The 14700-nt window shown below is 56.4% G+C and overlaps 1 protein-coding gene across 1 annotated transcript; it reads right to left on the bottom strand.

The window, feature by feature from the left end:
- Positions 1-2658: 2658 nt before the first annotated feature.
- Ptpn7 (protein tyrosine phosphatase non-receptor type 7) lies at positions 2659-12213 on the bottom strand. Its single transcript, XM_048357248.1, has 9 exons — positions 11690-12213; positions 11236-11419; positions 10866-10950; positions 9206-9282; positions 7760-7897; positions 7359-7469; positions 5577-5734; positions 4042-4155; positions 2659-2790 (listed from the first exon to the last, which is right to left on the bottom strand). The coding sequence occupies exons 1-9, from the start codon at positions 11746-11748 to the stop codon at positions 2697-2699; spliced, it is 1020 nt and encodes a 339-aa protein (XP_048213205.1). The 5' UTR covers positions 11749-12213; the 3' UTR covers positions 2659-2696.
- Between the last annotated feature and the right edge of the window lie 2487 nt (positions 12214-14700).

Genomic DNA, 14700 nt, shown 5'->3' with positions numbered 1-14700 from the left:
GAGTCCCCGGGGACCCCCCCCCCCACCCGGGTCTGGGGTCTTGTTCTACTCCATCTTGTTTTGTTGCTGCTTGCTGAGGAAGCCTTTGTTGGCTCCAGGGGCCGTAGGTGTTGGAACCTGAGGTTGATCGCGTGGTCTGGGGCCTGCGAGGTGTCCTCCCCGCTCCCTGGCCCGGCAGGAGCCCACCCCAGGTCTCCAGTCCCCCCGGGGTTGGCTGGGTCCGGCGGGTCCCAGGCTTCAATGCAAGTTGGTTGTGAGTCTTCAGAGGTGCTTTTCTCACGGAGTCCATTGTCGGAATGTCATAATCAATACCACCGGTCAAACCTACGCCGCAGAGCCAAATGGTTGCCAAAGTGGGAGGATCACCAGTTCTTGGACCAGAGTAATGTCCTAGCTTATTAAGTACCACCTGTTTAGTCTTCCCCCTTCACAAATCCTTCTCTAGCTCCTAGGGTACTGCTATGGTCTTGTGTTGGTCTTCATAGACGGAAATCCTAATCCCTGGGAGAAAGAGCCTTGGGTAGCTAGTGAGGTCACCAGGGCGGGGCCACTTTGAATAAGATTAGGGCCCTGGTAGGGCTGGATGTATGTGGGGGAGGGGGGGGGAACCCAGAGTCCCACCCTCCCACCACACCAGGATTTTGAGGGAGAGGACTCTACCTGCAAGCCAGAAGTGGGCCTAGACTAGATTGAGAGTCTGCTGCCAAGGTGACCTGGGACTTTTCCACCATTAGCAGTATGGGAAGCAAACTTCTAGCATGTGATACTTTGTTATAGCAACCTTTCCAAGTTACAGTAAGGCTAGGATAGTACCTCTGGGTCTCACTTCCTAAACGGACTGCAGTCTTAGTTGGTTTCATGTCCTTGGAAGTAAGTACTAAGGGAAGAGCATAGCCCAAGGGTAAAAGATTTGCAGCCTGCTCCAGTTCCTGCTCCTGCTCTCTGGAGTCTAAACTCTCCACCAGTGTAAAGAGCCCCAGAGACCTAAGAAGAAGCTGGAAAGATTGAGGGAATCAGCGACCCAAGAAGTCTTTATTTTTTCCTCTTGGTTACTTTTCCAGAACTTATTCCCTCAGGGCTCCTGTCCAGCCTGGGTGTGAGCTCGGGGCAGGGCAGGCACTTAAGAGCCCGACCCCCAGCTCAGGTGGCCCCTAGGTAGCTAGCACCTCTCCCAGGTGGCAGGAAGGTGGAGGTCCAGGGGAGCCGAGGGCTGTCGGGAACCAGAGGCTCTGTGGTAAGGCCAACCAGAAGCAGAAAGGATTTTCACATTAGCTGCTGTACTGCATGCTTTTCTTTCCTTCCTTCTTTTTCCCCCTCCCCTCTCTTTTTGTTGGTGCCAGGCTTGAACTCAGGGCCTTGTGCTCTCCTTTAGATTTTTTGCTCCAGGCTGGTGCTCTACCATTTGTTCCCTAGCTCCACTTCTAGCTTTTTGCTGGACAGATGGAAATAAGAGAGGAGTCTCTGGGCTTTATCTGCACCAGAAGGCTTTGAACGGGGATCCTCAGATCTCAGCCTCTTGAGTGGTTAGGATTACAGGCGTGAACCACTGGTGCCTGGCCAGTATTTCATGTTCTTCTAAGAGATGACACCAAGGGAGAGGCCACCAGCTCCGCAGGACCGGCTCCTTGCAGTTTCCACCCAGAGCTGCTAGCAGCCAAGGCAGATGCCGGAGGCTTAAGGTTAGCAGGAATGGCACCCCGTGTGCATTTCCAGAGGGCAGCCTGCCTTGCGACCAGGAGGGCTCAGGGTCTGGCTGCCTTCCTGGGGTGATAGGTCATTCCTGAGATGGATCTGGGGTCCCTGGGAATTGGCACTGAGATGGAGGAGGGGGTGCGGGTTCTCTGAGGTCAGTGTGAGGGCCGCAGTTCCGTCTGAGCAATTGGATTGTCTTCATGGAGTCGTCAGGACCCGGACTTTCTGCAAGGAGCCAGGCTGTCCAGGAGTGCTGTGCAGATACAGGGCGGTGGGGTGGGGGGGGCAGTGGCTTTTCTAAAACCAGACAGGGGAAGCTTGAGCCCTTTTTCTCTTCTGCTCTCTCCGTGGGCATTTTCTGCTGGGCTCACAGAAGCAAAGCAGGGCGTGTGGGGCTCCCTGGAAAGCAGCCGGGCCGGGGCTGGGGGGGCAGGGACTTAGGGAGGTAGGGTAGCCCTTCTTGGCCCCCCCCACCCCCAATGGCCTTCGCACTTCCCTCCTCCGGAGCGTCCAGCCTCCGGGCCTGGTTGCCTCTGTCATCTTCCTAGGAAACAGCATGGAAGCAGAGCCAGTGGGGCGCTTGCTGCCTTTTGGGGATCCCCCAGCCCTCCCAGAAGCATGGAGCTAGGCCCTGGCGAGGCTGATGGAGGTCGCCCCAGCTTTCCCCCATGGCATCTGGCCAGTGCCCAGACAAGTTCTGGGCAGAGGGACGACCCCCGGCTTCCATTCTCAAAGCCCAGCGTCCGTGCGTAGTCGAGGAAGTGAGCAGCCTGGCTTCTCAGCCTACGGGCCGAGACACACGGGCTGCTCCGCTTCCCCTCTGAGGAGGCCGAGGAGCGACCGAGGTAAAGATCCGGGGCCCGGGGCCCCCTGGCCCTCTGGAGGCAGCTTCCCAGGACTGTAAGCCCCCCCCCTGGGTGCACACGGCCCACTCCCCTAGACCCCCCCCACCCCGTCCCAGGGGAGGGGCGGTTGGCACACCTGGGCCGGCGCAGGCACAGGGGTCAGGGGCCGGGCTCCCGGGGAAGCTGGGAGGCGTACAGGGCCAAGGTGTGGTGCAGGAACTGGTACTGCTCGGCTGTCTGGATCATTCCTCCCCTGCAAGGAGAAGCACGGGCTGTGACCTTGGGGGAGTCGGGGAGGTCAGGCACCTGCCGATGGTGGCAGGGACTCCCTCCGCATGCTCCCGAGGAAGTGCTGGCCCGCCCCTCGCCACACATTCCTTCCTTCCCACCTTCTACTCTTTGCTGCCCCTTGGGTCTCCCTGCAGGACCCCACCCCCCTACCCCTTCCTCCAGGTTGTGCATTGGGGGGGGGGGGGACGGGCAACAAAGTCTCTCCTCGGGCCTCACTCCCCAGCTTGGCCCAGAAGGTTCTCAGCCTCAAGTTTTTCTCTTGTCAATAATCATCTTTGGCGAGGGGGACAAGGAGAGTACTGGATCTTGAACTCAGGGCCTGGGCACCGTCCTTTAGCTTTTTTCCACTCAAAGCTGGTGCTGTACCACTTGAGCCACGCCTCTACTTCTGTCTTTTTGGTGGTTCATTGGAGAAAAGAGTCTTAAAGACTTTTCCTGCCGGGCTGGTGTTGAACTTGGATCCTCAGATCTCAGCCTCCTGAGTAGCGAGGATTACAGGTCTGAGCCACCAATACCCAACTTCTTGTCAGTAATCTTAAAAGTAAAAACAATTAACCCTGCACATTTCTGTAATTGTGCTCATTTTTCAAGCCACTTTTGTATAACTTCACACATTTCCTTCCAACAGCTCACTGGAGAAAAAAAAATCTCTCTTCATAAAGGAATGAGGGCTAAAGAAATACTCATCATGTAGCCCAAGCTGCCTTCAAACCTGTGTTCCTTTTTTTTTTTTTTTCTTTTCCTGGCCAGTCCTGGGGCTTGAACTCAGGGCCTGAGCACGGTCCCTGGCTTCCTTTTGCTCAAGGCTAGCACTCTACCACTTGAGCCACAGCACCACTTCTGGCCTTTTCTATATATGTGGTGCTGAGGAATCGAACCCAGGGCCTCATGTATGCTAGGCAAGCACTCTACCGCCAGGCCACATTCCCAGCCCCAAACTTGCCCCAAACCTGTGACCCTTCTGACTCACTCAGCCTTTTGAATGTTGGGAGTGTAGATATCTCCTGAGTAGGGAATTTGGATAATAGATGGGAAGTTTAGGGTAAATCTATAGAGTAGCATATTTGATTCTGGGTCACAAGCTAAAACTCCAGATATTCTTTTCTGAGTATTAGTTATAAATCTCTTTAGGCAGAGGAGGCCCCTCCTTTCTTGGTGTCTGATGGCAGCCTGCCCTCCTCCGAGCGGCAGGCCCTGCTTACCATACACCCACCTGTCCAGGCGCAGTTGGCACACAATGCCCAGAATGTCCACTTCCCCTCGGGCCTTCAGCTGTTGGCAGCCAATGTGGATGGCGATGAAGCAGCCGGTCCGGCCGATACCTGCGCTGGAGGTAGCCAGAGAGAAGACGGGGTTGTCACAGGAAATCAGGGACTAGGGGAGGGAGGCCTGGGAACCAGGCCCCAAACTAGGGAAACAGAGGGGATTTGAGGGGCCTCCCTTGTGGTGCAGAGCGCTGGGCTGGAATAACATGGATTCTAACATCCCACTGCCAGTCCTGCTGGGGCGCAGATAGCGGGCCTCTCACTAGCCTTACCCTAGGCCTGGTCCCCATCACCATCCAGTTCCTATGGACAGTTGGTTTTCAGTTTCGGGTTGTTTTTTTTGTTTGTTTGTTTTGTCATGGGGCTTGAACTCAGGGCCTAGGTGCTGGCCCTGAGCTCTTTTGCTCTCCCACTAGCGCTCTACCACTTTGAGCCACAGCCTCACTTCCCATTTTCTGGGTATTAATTGGAGATGAGGGTCTCATAGACTTTTCTGCCTGGGCTGGCTTTGAACTGCGATCCTCAGATCTCAGCCTCTTGAGTAGCTAGGATCACAGGCGTGAGCCCCCAGTGCCCATCCAAAGCATTCTTTTGAAATGATAAATATGGGCCCCTGGGTTTAGTCCCCAGCAAGATAGAATAAAATAAGAATTTTATTTAATTATTATTTTTGTCAGTCGTGGGGCTGGAACTCAGGGCCTGGGGGGCATTGCCCCTGAGCTCTTTTTGTTCAAGGCTACTGCTCTACCATTTTGAGCTACAACAGCACCACTTCTGGTTCTCTGGTGATTTAATTGGAGATTAGAGTCCCATGGACTTTCCTGTCTGGGCTGGCTTTGAACCATGATCCTCCGAGCTCAGCCTCCTGAGTGGCTAGGATGACAGGCGTGAGCCACTAGTGCCTGTCTAAAACAGTAATTTTAAATTGTAAACCCAAGGTCTTCTCCCAGTAACCTCCGCTCACCTTCCAGACCCTCTCCCGTCCATGTCCCCATGGGCTACCCAGGCCTTCTAACCCAACTCTCCCTGCTTTCCTCCCTTCCCTCCCTTCCCTCCTCCCCTCCGTCCCTCCCTTCCCTCTTTCTCCCTTTCCTCCCCCTTTTCTTTCCTCTCTTTCTTCCTGCTTCCCCCTTTTGGTATTAGGCAGGAGTCCTACCATTTGAGCCGTGTTCCTAACCCTTTCATCTGTACTTATTTTTCAGATAGGGTTTCCTGCTTTTTTTGCCCAGGACCGACGTCAAACCGTGATCCTCCTGGAGCTAGAATTACAGTCATGAGCCCGTGGTAAGGCACCAGCCTCACCAGTGTGAGGCCCTGAGTTCAAACCCCAGTATCGACAAAGAGAACACTTGCTGAATGACCTAGAATTTCCTGGCAACTGGTCTGGCTTAGCGCCCCTGCCCCCCCCCCAAAGACACCCAGTGGAAGGGAAGGGGAGAGGGCCCCCCGGGCTGCGGTGCCGGGTCAGGGGTGGGGTCCGCACCTGCAGTGGACCACCACGGGCCCGGCGCCCGCAGCTGACTCCGGGTTGTCCTCCACCTCGGCTACCAGGCGCAGCAGGGGCCCGGCCGACTCTGGGGTCTGGTGGTCAGGCCAGGCTGAGAAGAGGATGTGCTTCACTGACCGCCGTTCCTCCTGGTGCTGGAAGGGAGTCAGGAGATCAAGGCCCAGGTCGGGGTGCTGCCCGCCTTCCCTGGTGCCCGAGCGGGGTGGAGCCCCGGCAGATACCTTGTGGGGGAGTCTGAGTCAGAACAGCCAAGGAAGCACTCCCAGCCCCGCCCCCAGCCCCCCCCCCCCCAAACTGCCTGACCCTGGGAGCAGTGAGACTCAAGTTCAAGTCTTGGCTCTAACGAGCACAGGTCTTCGTGCAAGTGCTTTAAAGTGAACACAGTGAGGTCTCACTGGTTCATTTTCCAGGGCCTTTGGGAAAGAATGGGTTGATAGAGAACTGCTTTGAAGTAGGCGAAACCGTACACAGCCCGCTGGGGCTGGCAGTCAGAGACACAGGAACAGAAAGCATTTTCTCCTTTCTTCCTCCCTCCTTCCCTCCTCCTCTTCTTTCTGTGTTTGTTTTTTGGTGCTGGTCCTGGAGCTTGAATTCAGGGTCTGGGAGCTGTTTTTGAGCTTCTTTTGCTCAAGGCTAGCACTCTACCACTTGAGGCACAGCTCCAGTTCCAGTTGTTTTGGTGGTTAATTGGATCTAAGAGTCTTGTGGACTTTCCTGCCCAGTCTGGCTTTGAACCACAATCCTAAAATCTCAGCCTCCTGAGCAGCTAGGATGACAAGCGTGGGCCATCGGTGCCTGGCTTTTTTCCTTTTCATTATTATTATTATTATTTTTTTTTTTTTGGCCAGTCCTGGGGCTTGGACTCAGGGCCTGAGCACTGTCCCTGGCTTCTTTTTGCTCAAGGCTAGCACTCTGCCACTTGAGCCACAGTGCCACTTCTGGCCATTTTCTGTATATGTGGTGCTGGGGAATTGAACCCAGGGCCTCATGTATATGAGGCAGGCACTCTTGCCACTAGGCCATATCCCCAGCCCTTTTCATTATTTTTTGAGATAGGCTCCTGCTTTGTTGTCCAGGATGGTCTCAAACTCTCCATTTTCCTGCTTTAGCCTTTCTGGGTGTTGATGTTACAGGCGTGGGCCTGTCCCATCTCGCTAGAAAACATCTTGAAGCTCCTTCACGTGTGTTAAGGAAACACTCCTTTCAGTCCTCTCCTGCCGCCTCCTCCCCAGGCCAGCAGCCGGCACATCTGGCAGAGCAGCTGAGGCTCTGGCCTCTTAAGACTAGAGGTTCCCTGGGAATGTGGCCTAGTGGCAAGAACGCTTGCCTAGCATGCACAAAGCCCTGGGTTCGATTCCCCAGCACCACATATATAGAAAAGGCCAGAAGTGGCGCTGTGGCTCAAGTAGCAGAGTGCTGGCCTTGAGCAAAAAGAAGCCAGGGACAGTGCTCAGGCCCCGAGTCCAAGCCCCAGGACTGGCAAAAAAAAAAAAAAAAAAAAAAAGAGTCCATAACTGTGATTCTAGCTACTGGGGAGGCAGAGACTGGGAGTATTGTGAGTTAAGGCCACCCCAGGCCTAAATAAATAAATAAATAACACAGACCCTATCTCAAAAAAACAAGTACCCAAATTTCTCTTTCTTCTGTGGCTCAAGCACCTCTCCTTCTTAGGTGTGGGTTCAAGGTTTAGATGAGCGCAGGGGGCCTGAGTTCTAGAGATGCGGAGGTTGCCTGGCCGCGGTGGGGGTGGGGGGGTACCTGGATGAGGAGCTGCCGCACAGTGTACTCGGGGTGCTCTTTCAGGTCTTGGATGCGAATCCGAAAGGGTCCATAGTTTTCCTCTTGTGTGGGCCAGTAGTGGACACATTTCTAGGAAGGAGGGAGCTGGGCATCAGCGGGGGAAGGCCTATCAGCTAGAGGCAGGGCGGGGCAGCAGAACAGGACCTGGTAACCCCCACCCCTGTGCTCTGCCCCATGGAGGGCCTGGCTTGGTGCTGTCTCCATTCCACAGATTTGGCCACGGGGAGCCGCCCTGCCTTGATCACAGGTGGTGGGCTGGGCTGGTTGCCAGTGCCCGGCACGGGTGTCGTGGGGGATGGGTGGGGGGGGCGGCCCAGTCCCCTCTCTGGGCTCACAAGGGCGGTGGCTCTCTCTCCTACCTCCTTGCCCTCGCAGAGCTGAGTGAGCATGACAATGAGACGCACTTCCTCCTGCCACACCATCTCCCAGAAGTCCGCCACGGTGTTGGGCATCGGGCCCTGCGTGGCGATGTAGGCTTTCTCCTGCCCGTCGTAGCCCTGCGGAGGGGAGCCGGCGGAGGAGGTAAGAGTGGCCCTGCGGTGCTGCAGTCAGGCTGCGGTGGTCAGCAAACATGCACACCCCTCCCCCCGACGTGCACAAAGGCATACACCAGACCAGAAGCCACAGGGTGGAAAGGTTGCGGACTCTGCAGTGAGGGGCCTCCGCTTCAAATCGCTGCTCTGCTGTTTTTATGATTAGCATGTTATAAGGCCTCTCTGATGGTTTGTGTTTCCCTTTGTAGACTGGGCATAATAATATCTACCCTGCAGGGGAGTAGTGTATGTTAAATTCAATACAATGTAGTGAGAGTCTAGCACATACCAGGTGTTCCCTTCCTTCCTGGCTATTTTAGTACAAAATACCCAAACAGTGTTCATTATAAGTGAATTTTTTTTTTTTTTGTCAGTCATGGGGCTTGAACTCAGGGCCTGGGCACACCGTCCCTGAGATTTTTGGCTAGCACTCTATCACTTTGATCTACAGGGACACTTCTGGTGGTTAATTGGAGATAAGAGTCTCCTGGACCTTCCAAACCACAGATCCTAGCTCCTTGAGTAGCTAGGGTTACAGGCGTGAGCCACCAGCCACCAGCCCCAGAATAGCAATGCATTTATATATTTAGCAGCAAACTCTCTCTCTCTCTCCCTTATCCATCTCTTTTCCTTTCAGGATCTTCAGCTTCTTGCTCCTGGGAATGATGGTAGACGCAACCTGCTGTTTGCCTGGATTTCCTTCCCAGCTAAGAGATTTTTCTCCTCTGCCCACCAGGCTGCTGTTATATCCACCATGGACACTAGAGGGCACCACTCTTCCATCTACCTGGGACTTGTATAGGGGAGAAGTTGGAGTAGAGTTCACTTAGTCTTGAAGGTCCAATTAGCTGTACATTAATCAAACCATCTTCACAAAGGAGAGGGTGTGTAGGAGAATATGAGAGAGAGAGAGAGAGAGAGACCATTTATGCTAGCTTCTCAGGGCTGATTAACAGCTTGGTTCAGCCATACCAATTGTGCACCAAGTCTGGAGGGCTGGTATGGGTTGCATGCTAAGGAGATTTGGTAGTTTCTTCCTTTCAAGAATGTTTGGCATCTGCTATGTTTTCTAGGTTGGTCCCTTGAGATCTACTCAGTGTCCCTCGTAGGTTGGCAGGGCTATGAACGCAGGCAGCCAAAGCAGAGAGGAAACCCAGGCCCTTGAGCTACCCACCACAGCTGGAAGACAGTATCTGACATGTTCAAATGGCCCCTCGCATCCCGCCCCCCCACACCACTGCTACAGCCCGGCCACTTGGCCAGGCCACTCACCCGGATGTAGTTGGCATTGATGTAGTCTCCATCCTCCTGGCTCTGTGCCCGGCCAAGACAGACACGGCTCTGGGGATCTGGGAAGTAAAGATCAGTGGAGGTCAGAGGTCAAAGGGTGACCAACAAATGCGGACTTTGAATGGGCTCCCTGGAAAAAGCATGGGACTTTGCACCTAGCATTGAAGTGCTTTGTATGTAGATAATAGGGAGACCTAGAATGTTTTAGAGCATGGAAGAGACATGATCAAAGTAGTAATTTGGGAAGATGAAGAGAGTGGTATTATGTAGGATGCCCCAGGGTGCAGCAGAGGCCAGACCGGAAGTTACTGTAACAATCTACTCTCTTTTGCCTGTCCCGGGGCTTGAACTCCCGCCCTAAGCACTGTCCCTGGCTTCTTTTTGCTCAAGGCTAGCATTCCACCACTTGAACCACAGCACCACTTCTGGCCTTTTCTGTTTATGTGGTTCTGAGGAATGGAACCCATCATGCATGCTAGGCAAGCACTCTACTACTAAGCCACATTCCCAGCCCAACATTCTACTCTTGAGATCAGTATGGAACAGGATTTATATCAATAGGAATGGAGAAAGAAAAAGGTTATAGAGGAATAACTTTTTTTTCTTTTTTGGTGCTGGTCCTGGGGCTTGAACTCAGGGCCTGGGCACTGTCCCTGAGATTTTGGTGTTTTCTTTTTTTTTGGGGGGGGGGTGTGTTTCAAGACTAGCATTCCACCACTAGAGCCACAGCTCCACTTCCAGCTTTTCTGGTAGTTAATTGGAGATAAGAGTCTCATAGACTTTCTTGCCTAGCTGGCCTTGAGCCACAATCCTCAGATCTCAGCCTCCTGAGTAGCTGGGATTACAGGCGTGAGCCACCAGCATCCAGTTTAAGAGGTGAGTCTTGCTGTGGAAAATGAACTATGTAACTTTTGAGCAGGGACAGGAGGGGGAAACTGGGGGAAATGGACACATTACCTAATTTTGAAAAACGACTGCCCCTCTGTACAACCCCTTGATAATAAAATTGTACTGAAAACTAAACAAGAGGGAAGGGGTGACATTTTCCAAAAAGAGATGTACACTTTACCTGACTTACACAATGTAACCCCTCTGTATATTACCTTTGTAATAACAATAAGCAAGTAACTAATGAATAAATAGACTTAGGCCAAGGCCAAGGGCTAATCCAACCCCATGTGGGTGAATGCTTAGTGCCCGGGTCCACCAGGGCCGGCAGAGGTGGGGAACCGGCAGAAGGCAGGACCCCCGTGTGCTCTGCTGGGTGTGGGGCTCGGGGCTGGGAATGTGGGGACAGAGGCAGGGCAAAGAGGCTCTGAGGACCTCATGCTTGCCCTCCTGAAAAATAGGAGGTGCTAGCCCTGTCAACGTGTAACCCATCTGCACAGCCCAGCATCGGACCGCAGCCCACCACTGAGCACTTGTCGGGGCCCAGCATCTCTGGATATATCGTCATCACCGTTGTGATGGTTGTCCCCTCTCCCCCCACCGGGGTGTGGCACTAGTGGTTTTTTCTGATGAAAGACAGTGAGAGGCCCAAGCACTGTTGTCTCTCCGGGGTGGAGACTGTGCATTTTGCCTTCTGAAGCCCTTCACTGTCGACACAGTGCCCGGCTCCCCCGGTCCCTCCGGCAGCCCGTACTTGGCAAGATGGTCTTGTATCGGTCCTTGGAGGCATGGCCAGGGATGTCCAGGTCTTCAGGGCTCACAAAGTTGGAGGGGATCTTCTGGCAGGGGGAGAGAAACGAAAGAGCAGCTGATACCCTTCCCCAGCTTTCTTTTATCCCCTTGTACGTGTTTCTGGTAGGACCAGGGCCTGGCCATTTCTTCTTAAGATTGGGGAGTAGGCCTAGGTCGAGGGGACAGCAGGAGAGGAAGACTTCTCGGCGAAGCTCTGGGGTTCTCTTCCGTTAAGGGACCCACGGAGGAGCCCCCCCCACCTTTTCCCATGGCGTCTGTGCTGGAGCAGGGCTGCTGTCTCTGACACGGAAGGGCAGACCCCTGGTTCTTACCAAGAACTCTTCCTCCAGCTGTTTGGGACCGGGAGGCTGATGCTGCAGGGCCCAGCTGGTGAGGGGGTGTCCGGCCGTGCGCAGGAAGTGCAGGGTGACCTCTCGAGGCGTGTTCACTGAGCAGATGGGTTCGACGGTACCCAGAGACCTCACATCCAACATCAGAGCCACGCTGGAGCCCCGCCTGCATGCAGACACCGCCTCGTGAGCTTCCCACTCCCACGTGAGAGCCGAGGCTCAGAACCACGGAGCAGCATCAAGGAGGCCCCTGGCCTTCCCCCAGGGACTGCCCAACCCAGCCTGGGATCGACGGAGCAGACAGGGTTGACCCAGAATGTGGTGCCCCAGACACGTCAAATGGCATGCAAATGAACAGGATCCATTTCCTTTTGAGGCTGGACTCGGCTGCCCAAGCTGCAGGGGCAAATGGAGGGAGAGGTGGAGAAGATCTCACCTCTCCTGTAGCCGCACGTGCTTCTTGGCTGGTGCTTTGGTAGGTGGAGGCTGGGTCATGGCGGCCCCCAAAGTCAAGGTTGGTGGCTGTGCTCTGGAGCGGCCCCCCACAGGCCGGGACCATGCTGGGGTGGGGTTCTAGGCCCAGCGGAAGCTCCCTCAGCCCCTGAAAGACAAGGCTCCTGAAAGCTGCTGGCCTCTGGCCTGCATGATGGGCCAGAAGGAGGTTCCCAAGCTTAGGTTTCTACTGGGGTGTCCTCTGTTCCCCAGGAAGTGGCCTCGTTCTCACCCTGAGAAGGGCCAGAGCTCTTTTCTGGGACCCAGGGCAGAGGACAGTCTGGGGTTAGAGCAGAGGCAAGAAACGGAAGAGTGCAGTTGTACAGGAAGAGTGAAATGAGTCCAGGAGGAAGAGAGAGAGGGGAGAACCAAGAACTCAGGAGTCTAAGCTGCGGTCCAGGTGTGAGAAGACAAGGGAGGAATGGGGTCTGTGTGCACAGGGCAGACAAAGCGGGGAGCTCCCAGAACCACCCCAACCTAGGTCAACCAGTGGGCCTTCTCCCCAGTGAGAAACGGGGGGCCCGCTGGGAGTCCCCGGCACATGCTACGCTGCTGGCCTCCAAACGAGGGGGCAGTTCATCCCAACCTCACCTCTGGTTTTGGGGGTGGGGGTCCCTGTCCAGGGAGGTGGACTGGGGGTGTTTCCTTCCTCCCGCTGCCCATCCCCCGTCTCCCGCCTCTGTAACCGTCACAGGAAATGGCCTCACCAAACCTTTGAGCGACAGTGCATGGCGAGGCCACAGCGGGGAGGGTGGGAGGGGGCCTAGAGCCGATGAGGCCATGTCCCCCCCCCCGGGGGGGGCGGTCAGGCCTCACCTCCCAGAGCCAGAGGCCCAAGGGGCCAGTCGCCGAGCCCCTGAGGACGGAGGGGGCAGCAGGGCCCACGCAAGTGTGCAGGGCGCGGGGGAACTCCGATGCTCCGTGTGTCTGCTCTGCCCTCCAGCCTCTGGGGTGCCGGGGGGGGGGGTGTGCCAGGCCCGCACCATGCCCCCCGCCACCCTCCTAGAACTTGTCCTCAGGGCCGCCCTCCTGTCTCCCCCCCACCCCGCACGCCCCCCCCCCCCTCCCCGGGCCACGAAACGCCTGTGTCCTCTGCAGGTACTCACGGAAGCAGCTGTGTCCCCCCCGGGCTGCCTCCTGCCAGCTGTCTGTCTGTCCGTCTGTCTGTCTTGGAGGGTGAGGAGGCTTCAGGAAGCCGGCTTCCTCCCTCCGCCCCTCCGGGCTGCCACCCACGCACGCCCCGCTTCGCGCTGCCCGCCCGCGCCTGCCTCCGCTGCCACCCGGGGTTGGCTGCCTCCTCCTGGGCCCTCTAGGGGCAGGGCGGGTGGTGTCTTGATCCCCTCGCCAGGTGCCAAAGCCCCGGTCTCCAGAAAGGGTCCTCTGATCATTCTTCTCCCCTGCCATGCTTCTCCTCTGGGGCCCCATCCCGTCCCCTCCTGTGTTTACTGGCTGGACCGGGCTCAGCTGACACCCCAGCTCCATGCTGAGACCCGTCCCCCCCCCCCCCCCCCCCCCCCCCCCGTGGCCTCTCTACTCCCTCTGACCTTGGCCAGGGGACGCCTTTCTTTCGGGAGCTGTGGCCCAGGGCTCCCTGCCGGGAAGCCGTTACTGCTTCAAGCCTTGGAAATTCAAGGTCAAGGACAGGCAGAGCACAGATGGGCCACCACCATGGGGCAAGGCAGACAAAGGAAAGGAGGAATCTTCGCTTCACACGAGGTGGAAGGGCCGGGGGCTAAGCAGCGAGGACTCCTGCAGACCCCGAGTCCTCCTCCCCCCTCCAGCTGCCTGGGCCCGAGCCAGCCACCTGAGAAGAGAAGCAGAACTGACCAAGAGGAGGGTCTGAGGACTTCCCCGGGGGACCCGTCACCCCCCCCCCCCCCCGCCTCCTTCTAGAACCCTACATCTCCTCAGAAAACTTACAGGTAGTTGACAGGCTCTGGCCCTCACCCCAGGGGACTCCTGTGTCCTCTTCACTGCTGGGCCACATAGATGCTGGGAGCCCAGAAAACGGCTCCCCAATCCAAGACCCCGCACCCCCCATTCCTGTCTGCTTTTGGCGGGCCCCTTGCTGGCCCATCGCCCGGCTGGTTCGCAGCTCGCGCTGGCTGCACACCTCCTTGCACCCTGTCACATTTCAAACGCCCTTCCCGGCCCCAACACACCCGCTCTGCACCCTCTTGTCTTCCTCCCACCTCTCCGATTCAACTGTCAGGTGGTGACGGCAGGAATAGAAAGACGTGTGCGAGAGGCACGGGAGTTGGGCACCCCGGGGTGGGGGGGAGGGCCGGGGAGGGGCCTGGCCTTCTTCAGGCCCGTGGGGGAGCAGGATAGAGGTGGGGACCCAAGCTGACCCTGAAGGGTCGGAGGCCTCCCGTGCCAGGGTGAGCCTGGGAGTCCTTGGCATACTTGTAAGGCCGTGATTGGAGGCTGGGCTCTGCCTTGGTTTCCCCCATTGGGCCAGGCTTTGCCTTGGCAGAGAGAGCCCTGGGATACAGGGACAAGGAGGGGAGCGGGGAGAGGGCCACTCCCCAGGGCAGCTGTTGATTATGGCCAAGAACAGGAAGCTAGGATAACCACAGGGGTGGGGAGAAGGAAGTGGGCACAGCCTCCCCCCACTAGCCTGCCCAGTGCCCCCAGGTTTCCATACTCCGAACCCCCTATCTGCGAGCCCTTCCCTTCCCCCTTCTCCCCGCTCCCGCCCCTCCTAAGTGGGGACCCAGCAGTGGTTCAAGCAGTTAGAGGCTGAGGTCTTGGGCAGACCCAAGGCAGCCAGGAGCCAAGAGATGGGGAAGGTAAAGGGGTTTGGGAGTTGGGGGATAACGTTGGAATTAAGCAAGACTCAGGGCAACCTCTCCCAGGTCACTGAATGGAGGGAAAGCTGCCTCTTGCCCACTCCCTCTCCCACTTCCGCCTAGAAATGCCTGGACATCCGTGTAGGCGCATGGCCAGAGCCTT

This window comes from Perognathus longimembris, chromosome 11 (genome assembly GCF_023159225.1).
Source record: "Perognathus longimembris pacificus isolate PPM17 chromosome 11, ASM2315922v1, whole genome shotgun sequence".
Classification (NCBI taxonomy): Eukaryota; Metazoa; Chordata; class Mammalia; order Rodentia; family Heteromyidae; genus Perognathus; species Perognathus longimembris.
This window is presented reverse-complemented; position numbering and strand designations above follow the sequence as displayed.

Bases quoted from the DNA above. Each gene is read 5' to 3' on its own strand.
- Ptpn7 (XM_048357248.1), bottom strand. From the start codon at position 11,748: ATGACCCAGCCTCCACCTACCAAAGCACCAGCCAAGAAGCACGTGCGG. The intron at 7,470-7,759 runs GTAGGAGAGAGA...CCTCCTTCCTAG, and splicing joins AGCTCTGCGAGGGCAAGGAG to AAATGTGTCCACTACTGGCC. The intron at 4,156-5,576 runs GTGCGGACCCCA...GGCTACCTCCAG, and splicing joins CCCGTGGTGGTCCACTGCAG to CGCAGGTATCGGCCGGACCG.